A 12,046-nucleotide genomic window follows, 5' to 3' on the forward strand; every position below is an offset into this window, starting at 1 on the left:
AGTCCTGAAGGTCTAGCATAGGCTCTGGCATGTAATAGATGTTTCACTTTCCCCAAATTCCAGCAAGTTCCCAGGACGGTGCAGGTTGGTAATGTGGCAAAGACTTGGTCAGTATGAGATAGAAGAAATTTTATTGGATGAGGGGATGTGAGGGAGATATAAGTGCTGGGCGCTGGGCCAAGGTGGCACGGGCCATACTCAAGGCACCCTCTCGGGTGCGGTGCCCACCAATGAAGCCGCTGGCATGGACAAAGATGCAGCCAGGAATCCCACTGACCTGGTCCAGAGCCTCATCCCGAAGACCCCGCCATGACTCTGGCAGGGGCAGCCTACAAGTGAGCAGAAAGCAAGTTGGTGAGAGCAAATGGAGGCCTTGAGGAACTGGGGGGGAGAACAGAGGCCAAGACTACGGACTCCTCTCTAGGCTGCAACAGGGCCTCACCTGCTCTGGAATGAATGGAGCTCCTTGGGCACACACTGTACCCGCCACTGTCCAGCCTGGTCAGTGTAGATAACAAAGGCGATGGTGACGGGGGGTGACAGCCCAGATTCCAGGTGATAAAGATGCTCTTTCCAGGGGCAACCACCTTTTGCCAGTTCTATTATCTCCCCGCTTGGGTCCACCTGAAAGGGAAGTGGGGCGTGGCTGGAAGGTTCCGGGTAGGAGGAGCCTCTGTTGACCAGCAGCCCACCAGTAGTCACTAAGGTCTGAGCCACAATGCCTCCTCCCGTGCCTGTACCTGTAATCGCTGGGTCAGGGCCTCTTCCACCAGGGCCCGGGCTGGCATCCAGCTGTGCTGGTAGAAGTCTAGTCTCTGCAGAAACTCCTCCCGAACCAGATCCATTGCACGCTTGAACCCCGCCTGGGAATCACAGCACTCTCATTTCCTCTGCTGGGGTCTCACATGCCTCATTTTCTTCCCCTGGGCCCTCCTTACCTCAGTGTCTTGGTTGGGCTGGTTCCAGGTGGGATTGAGCCGGGCCACCCGGGCACTCAGGGTAGTGGTCAGCGCATATCGAGGCTCTCCCTCCCACTGGGAGATCCCATTGTCCACTGCGTCCACCTCCTCCACGAAGTTCTCATACATCTAAGGCAGGAGCAGAAATGCTCTTAAGGGTACCTACCACTTGCATGGTAAAGTTTTACAGGTTTCAAAGTTATGTGCATACTCTCTCTCATTTAATCTCAATGCAGTGAGCCTGTGAGGATCTCCCAACAACTGGATGAGGAAAGGGAATTGGGGTGTCCAGTAGCTTGCTTACGGTCAGAGCTAATAGTGCTGGAATTTGGATCACCTGATTTCTCACCCAGGGCTCATTCTGTCACAGGCCCTAGCTGAGGCAGCATGTGTGGGGAGGAGGCTGCTGACTCCTGAACAAAGATCTGGAGTTCCAGGGGGGGCCCGTGGGAGTGGACCCCTGTGGCTGAGGGAGGGTAACTCTCCAGGGGGGCTGACAGGCTACTCGGTGTCCTGTTTAATGAGGCCCAGGAGGCTCTGGCCAAGAACGAGCCAGTTGGGAGAGGATAGGTGCTGGACTAGACATCAAGCGCTGGGGTGTGGTCCCAGAGAAACCCACGGGCTGCGTGGAATCAGCAGTTGCTGCGTCTCCTGAGCCTTAAGAAATGGTAGGACAATGCTTCAAGAGTTTGGGGGCAGAAACGATGTGGGATATCAGTGCTTAAGGCAAAACTGCCCTACAAAATAGGCTTACATGTCAACACATACGGTATGTAAAAAAAGTATTCTCAGGGAGAGCCAAAGAAGGAACTATGCCCAGCACCTCTCAGTCTGGACCCCAACCTGATGATCAGTTAAAACTTGGGTGTAATTTAGTTCCATTGCTTAGAAACCCCTCAGCAGAAGGAAAAACTAGCCCAGGCAGTCTACAACCTTAGCATTCCGGTCTCCAATTTAACCATTCCTATATTTTCTTACTTTTTTGGCTCATATTAATGCTGTGCCATAGGGGCAGGTAGGCTGAGTCAGAGAAGTGAACAGTCTGTCTGCCAAAAACAGAGCTGGCTGAATCTGAAGTTTGACTTGTGAACTTCACAGGAGTAGGGTCTAGGTGTCCTCGGAATCACTGATCCGGCAGCACGCCAGGGCCGCTAGCCCTGTTCCTTCCTCAACAGCAGGAATCTGCTGAACCGCTTTCAGGAGACGCTGGTGGAACCTGAAGGTATTTTCATAATCAGACCCTTTCCAACTCACATGCCTCTGGTGAATTGCAGTGGTGCCTGATATGCTCCTCTCCCCTTCCAGGGCAGCCAGAACCTGAGCCATATGCTTCCAAACGTCAGCAGCCTCCTCTATTGCCAAGTTGTTGAACAGTCATTTCTTAAGTATGTCAGGTCAAGAAAAAAACTGGAAACTGCTCTATGGTTTTCAAAGCTCTTTTCCACATGTTACTTCTCACCACCACCGCATGCCCGTGTGAGAAGATGAACCTGACTGAGGGAGACAGTAGTGGGCTAGCTATGGGCTGGAACCCTGATGTGAGGTCCCGTCCTAAGGGCTACGTGAGAGCCACTCCCAACTGGCCTGGTGGAGATGCACGTGGGGCATCTGTCCTCGGGTCCCCACCTTGTCATAGAGGGTGCCCACCATGCTGTCCTCTTCGCTAGTGCCCAGCAACTGGGCCAGCAGCTTGTGCCCGAAGTGCAGATAGATGAGTCCCGCACTGCTCAGCTTGGTCTGCCATGGCTTCCCAGGGGACAGGGAGCTCATGGTCTCTGTGAAAGACCTGAGGAGCACAGGGAGGCGGGGCTGAGGCAGAGCTGCCCCAGTTAACCCTGTGTATGTGCACGTGGAGGCACAACGTGGGGTAGGGGGCTGGGGAATACTGCAGGAGCTGGAAAGGGAGAGCCCAGCTGGAGAGGCTTTGGCCTTTCCTTAGGGGTCACACAGACCGCAGCTTAAAGTCTGCATGCATTCGACAGTGGTAAACTCAATGCTTACAACATGCCAGACTCTGTGTTTAGACATTGGGGATAAAAAACAGACCAGTCCCTGTCTTCAAGTTTACCTGCTAAACGCAGACAGACACACGAACAACCAAGCGAATGCTGTAGCTATGTTATAAGCAAGGAAGTGTGTGTGTGTGTGGGGGGGGGGGGGGGGCGGATTGAGAGAGCTTTCAGGTCATCCCTGAGCAATGAATTTACGGGGTGTTCACCAGATAAAGGGTGAGGAAACACGTACACGGCTAAGAGGTCTTTTCATGGAATTGCAAAAAGGAGCTTGGGTGTGAGAGGTGAGTGGTAAAAAACATGTGGAAGGGCAAGCAGGGGCCAGATCATGGTAGGCCTTGCATGCCATTCTTTGGAGTTTGGACTTCTATTTGTATGTAATGGGAACCACTGAGGGACTCTCAGTAGTCAAGCGCATGTTAGAAAGAGCATTGTGCCAGCCAGCATGGAATAGATGCAAGATTACCTGCAGTGGTCCGGGTAAGTGAGGAAAGCAGGGATTTGAGTAGCAGTGGAACAGAGAATGGCGAAAAGTTATTAGGGAAGTAGAAACCATAGCTATAATTTGTAAATACTAATTAGAATCACCTAGGGAGCTCATTTTCTTTTTTTGTTTTAATGATTTTTATTAAATACTGAGTAAATACAAAACATTTTAATAAAATACATATAAGGTATAGCCATGGCCAGTGTGCTCAGTAGTTAGAGCCCTGACCCATGCACTGAAGGATTGCAGGTTAGATTCCCAGTCAAGGCCACGTACCTGGGTTGCGGGTTTGCTCCCTGCCCTGGGTTGGAACATGTGTGGGAGGCAACCAGTCAGTATATCTCACATCAATGTTTCTCTTTCTCTCCCTCCCCTTCACCCTCTCTGAAAAGCAATGGGAAAAATATCCTCATGTGAGAATTAACTATATATATATATATATATATATACATACACACACACATATATATACACACACACACACACACACACATATATATATATATGACCAATAATAGCCCAGCCAGTGTGCTCAGTGGTTAAGCATCAACCCATGACCCAAGAGGTCTCTGGTTAGATTCCTGGTCAGGGCACATGCTCAGGTTGGGGGTTCGATCCCCACCCAGTAGAGGGCATGCAGAAAGTAGCTAATCGATGTTTCAGGCATCGATGTTTCTATTCATCTTCCTTCCTCTTTAAAAATTAATTAAAAAACCCCACACATATTACAAAAATAAAAAAAGACCAATAACAATAACCCTCCCAGGTGAAGTTCAAAAAGAAGGAAAACTGCCCTGGCTGGTGTGTTAAGTGGTCTGAGTGTAGGCCTATGCACTGGAGGGTCACAGGTTCTATTCCTGGTCAAGGGGGTCAAAGGCAAATCCCTGGGTTGTAGGTTTGATCCCTGTGCCCCGAGGCAACCAATCAATGTTTCTCTCTCTCTCCCCTCCCCCCTTCCACTCTCTTTCAAGATCAATGGAAAAAATATCCTCAGATGACAATTAACAAAAACAAAAAACAAAATAAGTAAAACTAAATAAATTGATGATGGAAACAGACATATGTGCTAAACTATACACAAGGGTATGACGAACACAAAATTCAGGATATTGTTTATTTTAAAGGAGGTGGGGGGATGGGATAGGGAAGAAGCACACAGGTACAGATTCAAAGGTAATGATAGTGTTCAAATTCTTGGGTTGGGAGATTAGATTAGTTCATGGGTGTTCACTTTATGTTTTATATTCCAGAAATGTTTTTTAAAAATATTTTTTTTATTGATTTCAGAGAGGAAGGGAGAGGGAGAGAGACTGAAACATCAATGATGAGAGAGAATCACTGATTGGTTGCCTTCTGCATGCCCTCTAATGGGGATCAGCCTATAACCGGGGCATGTGTCCTGACCAGGAATTGAACCTGGGACCCTTCAGTCCTCAGGCCGCTGCTCTATCCACTGAGCAAAACTGGCTAGGGCCAGAAATGTTAAATACATTATGTGTCAAATACTGCATAATTAAAAAAATCTTTTTTTTTTTAAATCCTCACACAAGGATAGTTTCCCATTGCTTTTTACTTATTTATTTTTAAAATATATTTTTATTGATTTCAGAGCGGCAGGGAGAGGGAGAGAGAGAGAGAAACAACGATGACAGAGAGTCACTGCTTGGCCACCTCCTGTACACTCTCCACTGGAGATCGAGCCCACAACCTGGGCATGTGCCCTGACTGGGAATCGAACTGTGACCTCCTGGTTCATAGGTCGACACTCAACCACTCAGCCATGCTGCTGACTGGGCTATTTTTAATTTTTATTTTATTTATTTTTATTTTTAAATATATTTTATTGATTTTTTTACAGAGAGGAAGGGAGAGAGATAGAGAGTTAGAAATATCGATGAGCGAGAAACATCGATCAGCTGCCTCCTGCACATCTCCCACTGGGGATGTGCCCGCAACCCAGGTACATGCCCTTGACCGGAATCGAACCCGGGACCTTTCAGTCCACAGGCCAACGCTCTATCCACTGAGCCAAACCGGTTTCGGCTATTTTTAATATTTTTGTTGATTTCAGAGAGGAATGGAGAGAGAGAAATATCAATTATGAGAGAGACATTGATGGGCTGCTTCCTGCATGGCCCCCTACTGGGGATTGAGCCCACAAGCCCGCCTTGACCGGAATCAAATCGAGGACCTTTCACTTTCAGTCCACAGGCCAACGCTCAATTCACTGAGCCAAACTGGTTAGGGCTTTCCATTGATTTTTAGAGAGAGTGGGAGAGAGAGGGAAAGACAGAGAGAAATATCGATGTGAGAGAAACACATTGATGGTTGCCTCCTGCAGGAGCCCAGACCAGGGCTCAGGCAGGGGAGGAGACTGCAACCGAGGTTTGTGCCCTTGACCAGAACTGAACCGGGGGCCTTCTGTCCGCAGGCTGACGCTCTATCCACTGAGCCAAACCAGCTAGGGCCTGCAGAATGTTTTAAAGAAAGTATGTCAAATCATTAGAAAAAAGGAAGTAAAAGTCAGTGATGTCAAGTCCCACCAAGAGGTGCGTTAAGGTGAGATTCTCAGCCAGTAACCTGAGCTGGTGTTGAAGTCATCGGTGGCCTTTTCATGAGCATTTCCAGTGGAGAGGGACTGGGAGAGAACCAGCTGAATGAATGACATGATTTGGAAGGGATATGGAGCCAGGGTCAGCTCTTCTTTTGGAGAATGACAGTTTAGGCTGTAAATACTGGAGGGTTCCCTCCTAACATCATTTATGAATATGTACTCTTTTTTTTTTTTTAATTTATTTTATTGATTTTTTACAGAGAGGAAGGGAGAGGGATAGAGAGTTAGAAACATCAATGAGAGAGAAACATCGATCAGCTGCCTTCTGCACATCTCCTACTGGGGATGTGCCCGCAACCCAGGTACATGCCCTTGACCGGAATCGAACCTGGGACCTTTCAGTCTGCAGGCCGACGCTCTATCCACTGAGCCAAACCGGTTTTGGCAGAATATGTACTCTTAATCATAATCACTTTAAACAGTGTGGTGTACGAGAGGATTTTGTTATCTAAAAGTATTTCTATTTTCAAGATGAGAGATGCCTAAATAGAGTTGTAAGTTATTGGCAAAAAGTAGAAACTGGTGGGAAGTCCAAGAGGAGAAAGTAATAGATTGGAAAGGGGACAAACAAGGGAACAGTGCTGCACTGGAAGGAGGGAGCTGAGGATGTTCACGAGTGGGAAACAGGAGTTTGATGAGATAGGGGCTTGAGGAGAGAGGAAAGGATTGGAATGAAGTAGAAGACCACACATATGTGAACTGTCACCAACCACCACAATCAGGTGGGCCTGGGCCCAACAGTGTGAAGTGGGGCAGCAAGGGCACATGAATGGGTTCCAGCCGTGGGCAAACTACGGCCCGCGGGCCGGATCTGGCCAGTTTGAAAGGAATAAAACTATTGAAAAAAAAAGACCCTACCCTTTTATGTAATGATGTTTACTTTGAATTTATATTAGTTCACACAAACACTCCATCCATGCTTTTGTTCCGGCCCTCCGGTCCAGTTTAAGAACCCATTGTGGCCCTCGAGTCAAAAAGTTTGCCCACCCCTGGGTTAGTCCCAGCTGGGGTATTAACTGGGGAGAAAACAGTACTGGTGGGAAAAAAGTCTGACAGCCAGAGAAGGAGGTGAGCTGGGAGGGGCCTGAGGACTGACTAGCAGCCAAGGGAGGCCTGGGCAGGTGAGACGCCACAGCCAGGTAGGCAGGGGCAGAGCCGGAAGGATGAAGGCCGCGGTGCCATGGGACTCACACAGCCCCTGCAGCGGATGGCTGAACTGGGGCACTGAATCAAGGTGAAGTGAAGAAAAGGTACCTGCGAACCCACCTCTGGTGATGGTCATATCGGTGTCTCTGAGGGTCGTACTCGCCACCCACATCTACCACGACGTCGCAAGAAGCCAGTTTTTCGGGGTCCCGGGTCCGCACAATCTCTGCATCCTGTAGGGGGCGCCGGGGGTGAGGAGCTGCCAGGAGTCGCGCGGGTAGGTGGTTGCTGCTAGGTTTTAGGGGGGTCGGGAAGGGCAGGAGGGGGGCTCGGGCCGCCCCGGGTACCACAGGGACCCAGGTAGGCACGCGGGCGGCCCCGGGCGCACCGTACCTGGTACTCCGGCAGGAGGCGCAGCAATGCGCACGCCAGGGCTTCATCGCAGTGGAAGGTGCCGCTGTGCGTTCCTATGCGGGGCGGCGCCATGAGGCTGCAGCGGGGTCGTTTGCAGGGCTGCACGCTCTCCAGGCTGTGCATGCGGTGCCGGGCACGGAGGGGCGGCGGCAACAACAAAGGCAGGAGTCCCCGCAGGAAGCGGCGGCCCATGCAGCTTCTCCGGGGCGAAGGCGGGAGCGCCGAGCCGGAAAAGGAAGTGCCCGCGCAGCCCCACTTCCGCCTGTCAGCCTTTCCCACGGGCCCAGGCCCCGCCCAGCGGGGCCGCTACACCCCAAGGCCTTCCCGCGCCTCCGGGGGTCAGCGGAGCCTCCCAGATAAGCCCTGCATCAGGCTCTGGGAGGGGCACACTCTCGCCCCTGCCCTCCCATCTCTTCACCAGTCCCTTACGGATGCAAGAAAAGACCAACAATCTGCCCGGCTGGAACATTTATTGGCATTAAACACAAAACCCTTCTCTCCCCACCACACAGTCCCAGGCCCTTGAAGTAGGGTCCCTCTGCCTGGTTTCTGAAACAGGATCTCAGGCCTTGGCAGCCTGAGTTGCGCCCAGGGCTGTGAGCTGCTGAATCTTCTGGCTCATCATCTCCATGACAGCTGCGGGGGGAAAAGAGACCCTGGTCAGGAGCTGCAGGGAAGAACCCAGAGTTAAGAGAGTGACAGGGAAATTTAAGGAGCGGAGGACACCAACTATAGTTAATAAAACAACACAGTGATCCACTACCGCAAAATCTGGAATCTACAATGTATCAGTAAATATGACAACCACTGGGATATAAAAATGAACAACATACAATATTGAGTCAGACATAACCAAAAATTGTAACGTGAAAATATTTTTGCCTTTATTATTTTTTTAATGTGTAGTTTTATTTTTTATATATGTTTTTATTGATTTCAGAGGGAGGGAAGGAGAGATAGAAACATACACGATGAGAGAGACCCATTGGCTGCCTCCTGCACACCCCCTACCAGGGATCGAGACCTCCTGGTTCATAGATCGATGCTCAACCACCCAGCTACAGCGGCAGGGCCATTTTTACCTTTAGAATAGTGGTTCTCAATCCTGACTATGTTACATAATCACCTGGGGCATTTTACGAGACCCATGCCTTACCATTTGACCACCATCACCTGGGCTCTGGGGCATTAAAAAAAAAAAAACAAACCCTGGAATCCTTGCCCACCCCTAGCCCCCACCACTACCCAGCTTGATTTACTAGTAGTTTGTTTGGAGGGGGCCCCAGGCTTGCTTTCTTTCTTTTTTTTTTTAACATTTTTATTGATTTCAGAGAGGAAGGGAGAGGGAGAGAGAGACAGAAACGTCAATGAGAATCACTGATTGGCCGCCTCCTGCATGCCCCACACTGGGGATCAAGTCCCCAACCCGGGCACATGCCCTGACTGGCAACTGAACCCTGACTTCCTGGTTCATAGGTCAATGCTTAATCACTGAGCTGGCTGGTGTAGCTCAGTGGTTGAGCATTGACCCAGGCTTTCTTTTCAAACTCCCTTGGTGATTCTAATGTATAGCCAGGGCTGCAGTTGCTAGTACTTAGTTAGGGCTATTTCTTTCCTGTGTGTTCACTGACATGTATCTTTCCCCCCATTCAAAGAACACAGACATGATTTCTTTCCTCTAAATTTCTCAAACACCCAACCCAGGAATCTACAAACAGTGGGTATGTAATATACTAAATCTAGAGAATAACACAAGACACAAAAGAGAAAGACATGGTTTTAATCCAGCAAAGAGGACATCCCCATGGTTCACACTGCAATCCATGTTCTTTATCACGGCGGTACAAAGGATGAAGAGGTGCCTCAGGCCAAGCTTACCCTGTTTCATGACATGCTTCTCTTGAAGGGCTGGCTGGATTTTCTCCATTTGCTTGGTGAGAAAGTCTATTTTCCTCTTGAAGAAGTCCTTGGCATCCTCAGCTGTCTAAAAGGTCAGAGGCGAATGAGGGGCTAAGAGGATTGGCCAGTGTTTCAGTGGTTAGGCAGACATGGGCAAACTATGGCCCGCGTTTGAAATGAATAAAACTATTAAAAAAAAGACCGTACCCTTTTATGTAATGATGTTTACTTTGAATTTATATTAGTTCACACAAACACTCCATCCATGCTTTTGTTCCGGCCCTCCGGTCCAGTTTAAGAACCCATTGTGGCCCTCGAGTCAAAAAGTTTGCCCACCCCTGGGTTAGACCATCGGTCTGCACAATGAAGGGTCATAGGTTTGATGCCCTGCCCCAGTTGGGGTGTGTGGGGAGGTACCCAATCGATGTGTCTCTCTCACATCAATGCTCCTCTCTCTCACTCCCCCGCTCCTACTCCCTAAAAAAAAAAAAAAAAAAAGAGGACACCCCATGCTGTCTCTAAATCCTCCCCTAAACTTCCTTTCCTTGCTCAGAGGGGCATGTACACGGTTCCTTCTACTCACCTTCTCTACATAGTAGCCAGTTCCCACATCGATGAGCACGTGTTCTACATCATGTAGCTTCCCAGGGACATACATCTGAGAAGCAACAATTAAGGGAAAACTAGCCCAGCATGAGCCATGATTCCTTGTCAGCCGAAGACCCTCTTTTCAAAAAGCTACAAGGCGCAGGAATAATCTGGGGGCTTTAGAATTATACCTGTACACTCCTCCACATGTGGAGACAGAGAAGTTGGCTCCTTATGGAGAAAATGACAGACACACACTGAGACACCCTCTTGCCCTGAAGCCATCGCCCACCCTTTAAGCAGTTCGCCCCTCCAGAAAGACTAGACACAACATGTTCTTAGGGCTGTAGAAAGTGAAAGTGAGAAGCCAGCCCCGCTTCCCCTCAACAACACCCCAACCACGAACTAGCTAACTCCTGATGGATTTAATGTTCGTTATTTAGGTAATCCCTAGCACACTATTATTTCGGTGCTCCTCTCTCAGCCTGTCAGTTCTCAGACTACAGTGTACAGGTGTCCTGTTGTCATAACTTGATCATTCAAGTAAAACACTCAACAGGTAGTCACAACCCAGGTTTCCTAGTAACCACAGTTCAGGAATAAGAGCCGCAATTAAACTGAAATTGAGAATTAATAAACAGAGTCAACCCCGTTGTTTCTATATCCTATTCTTCAATTGCTTATGTGTTCTAAGTTATTAGTAAAAGTATAAACCACGTTTTATCTTTATATTAGATATCTTCAAACAAAAAGAGGGAAACAGTCACACCTCAAGTCCATATACTCTTCGGCGCTTAGAAGACAATAGCTAGACGTTGGCCCCAGGATACAGATAGGAGTGCTAGGCAGTGTGTCTAGTAAGAGCTCTCAGAATCATGGGGCCCTTCGGAGTCATCAAAACTACCCCCACCCTTTCTGTAGGAGGAGGGGCACAGGAGAGAAGAGGAGGGCTGGATGGTTCCTCTGGAAAGGATACAGAACTCGTCAGTGGGACAAGTAATTCTTTCCCTGTGAAAGCAATTAAGACAAACATCTGGGGACGTTGTCCGCTCCAACGTTAAGACGTTAAAGGGCCCAGCGCAGAGAGCATGAGAACGGCAACGGGGCCACGGGCGCACCGTCCTGTCCATTTCAATTCTAGGTGGGCAACATGCAAACGGCTCACGAGAGGTACAGAGGAAGTAACGGATCGTTCTCTCGTCTCCGGTAAGGAAGTCTGGTCTAGGAGGCGGGACCAGAAGCCGCGCACCACATCCCCCTGCGGCTCCGCGCGCTCACCCCATACCCTCATTGCTCTTGTTCAGCACGTTCAGACAGTCCTTGGCTTCCACGTACTTGGTCTGCACCACCTTGAGCTGGGCAATGGACGTGGACAAGAACTCCACTTCCTACAGAGCGCAAGAAAGAGAGTCAGTGGGGCTGGAGGGAGAGCAGCACCGCCCGAGAAGGGGCGAGGGTTTCGCAGGGGAAGGGAAGCCTCCCAAACGGGGGGAGTGGGGAGGGGCGAGGGCGTTCGCGTGGGCAGGAGGGGTGTGAGGCGGGAAGGGGTGTCTCTGGGGCCCGTCCGCACCTGGTCCAGCTGGTTCTTGAGCATTTCCAGCTGCGGGAGATTCAGCTCGGTGATGTTCACCGACTGCGCCATGTTGGGAAGGAGGACTAGGACTGAAAAGCTGAGAGCGGCTTCCCGAGCGACGCTCTAGCCATCCTCTGCGCATCTCATTGGCTGCCGGGAGGCCTCGCTGCCCCGGACATCTCTATGGTCCTCCGCCTGGGGAGGGGCGCCACCGAGTCACGCCTCCTAGGAAAGGCAGCGGCGCGTGCCCTTCATAAAATATACCACGTCTAGCGTAGTGAAGTTGTAGCGGACACAACTGCTGCTTCCAGGCGCTTAAAAATCTTTAAAATAGTGAGGCCATAGCTATAACAT

General features: G+C 49.8%; 2 protein-coding genes across 2 annotated transcripts; both read right to left on the reverse strand.

Moving 5' to 3' along the window:
- Nucleotides 1-108: 108 nt before the first annotated feature.
- Nucleotides 109-7,840, reverse strand: MYG1 (MYG1 exonuclease). The gene is made up of 7 exons (XM_081115166.1): nt 7,612-7,840; nt 7,339-7,451; nt 2,586-2,745; nt 939-1,088; nt 741-863; nt 443-624; nt 109-329 (listed from the first exon to the last, which is right to left on the reverse strand). Exons 1-7 carry the CDS (start codon nt 7,822-7,824, stop codon nt 131-133), a joined length of 1,140 nt encoding a protein of 379 aa, XP_080971292.1. The 5' UTR covers nt 7,825-7,840; the 3' UTR covers nt 109-130.
- Nucleotides 7,841-8,085: 245 nt separating this feature from the next.
- Nucleotides 8,086-11,830, reverse strand: PFDN5 (prefoldin subunit 5). The gene is made up of 6 exons (XM_081084971.1): nt 11,690-11,830; nt 11,405-11,507; nt 11,096-11,127; nt 10,115-10,189; nt 9,511-9,616; nt 8,086-8,268 (listed from the first exon to the last, which is right to left on the reverse strand). Exons 1-6 carry the CDS (start codon nt 11,759-11,761, stop codon nt 8,195-8,197), a joined length of 462 nt encoding a protein of 153 aa, XP_080941097.1. The 5' UTR covers nt 11,762-11,830; the 3' UTR covers nt 8,086-8,194.
- Between the last annotated feature and the right edge of the window lie 216 nt (nt 11,831-12,046).

The sequence above is a fragment of the Myotis nattereri genome, assembly GCF_964212035.1.
Source record: "Myotis nattereri genome assembly, chromosome: 2".
Taxonomy (NCBI): domain Eukaryota; kingdom Metazoa; phylum Chordata; class Mammalia; order Chiroptera; family Vespertilionidae; genus Myotis; species Myotis nattereri.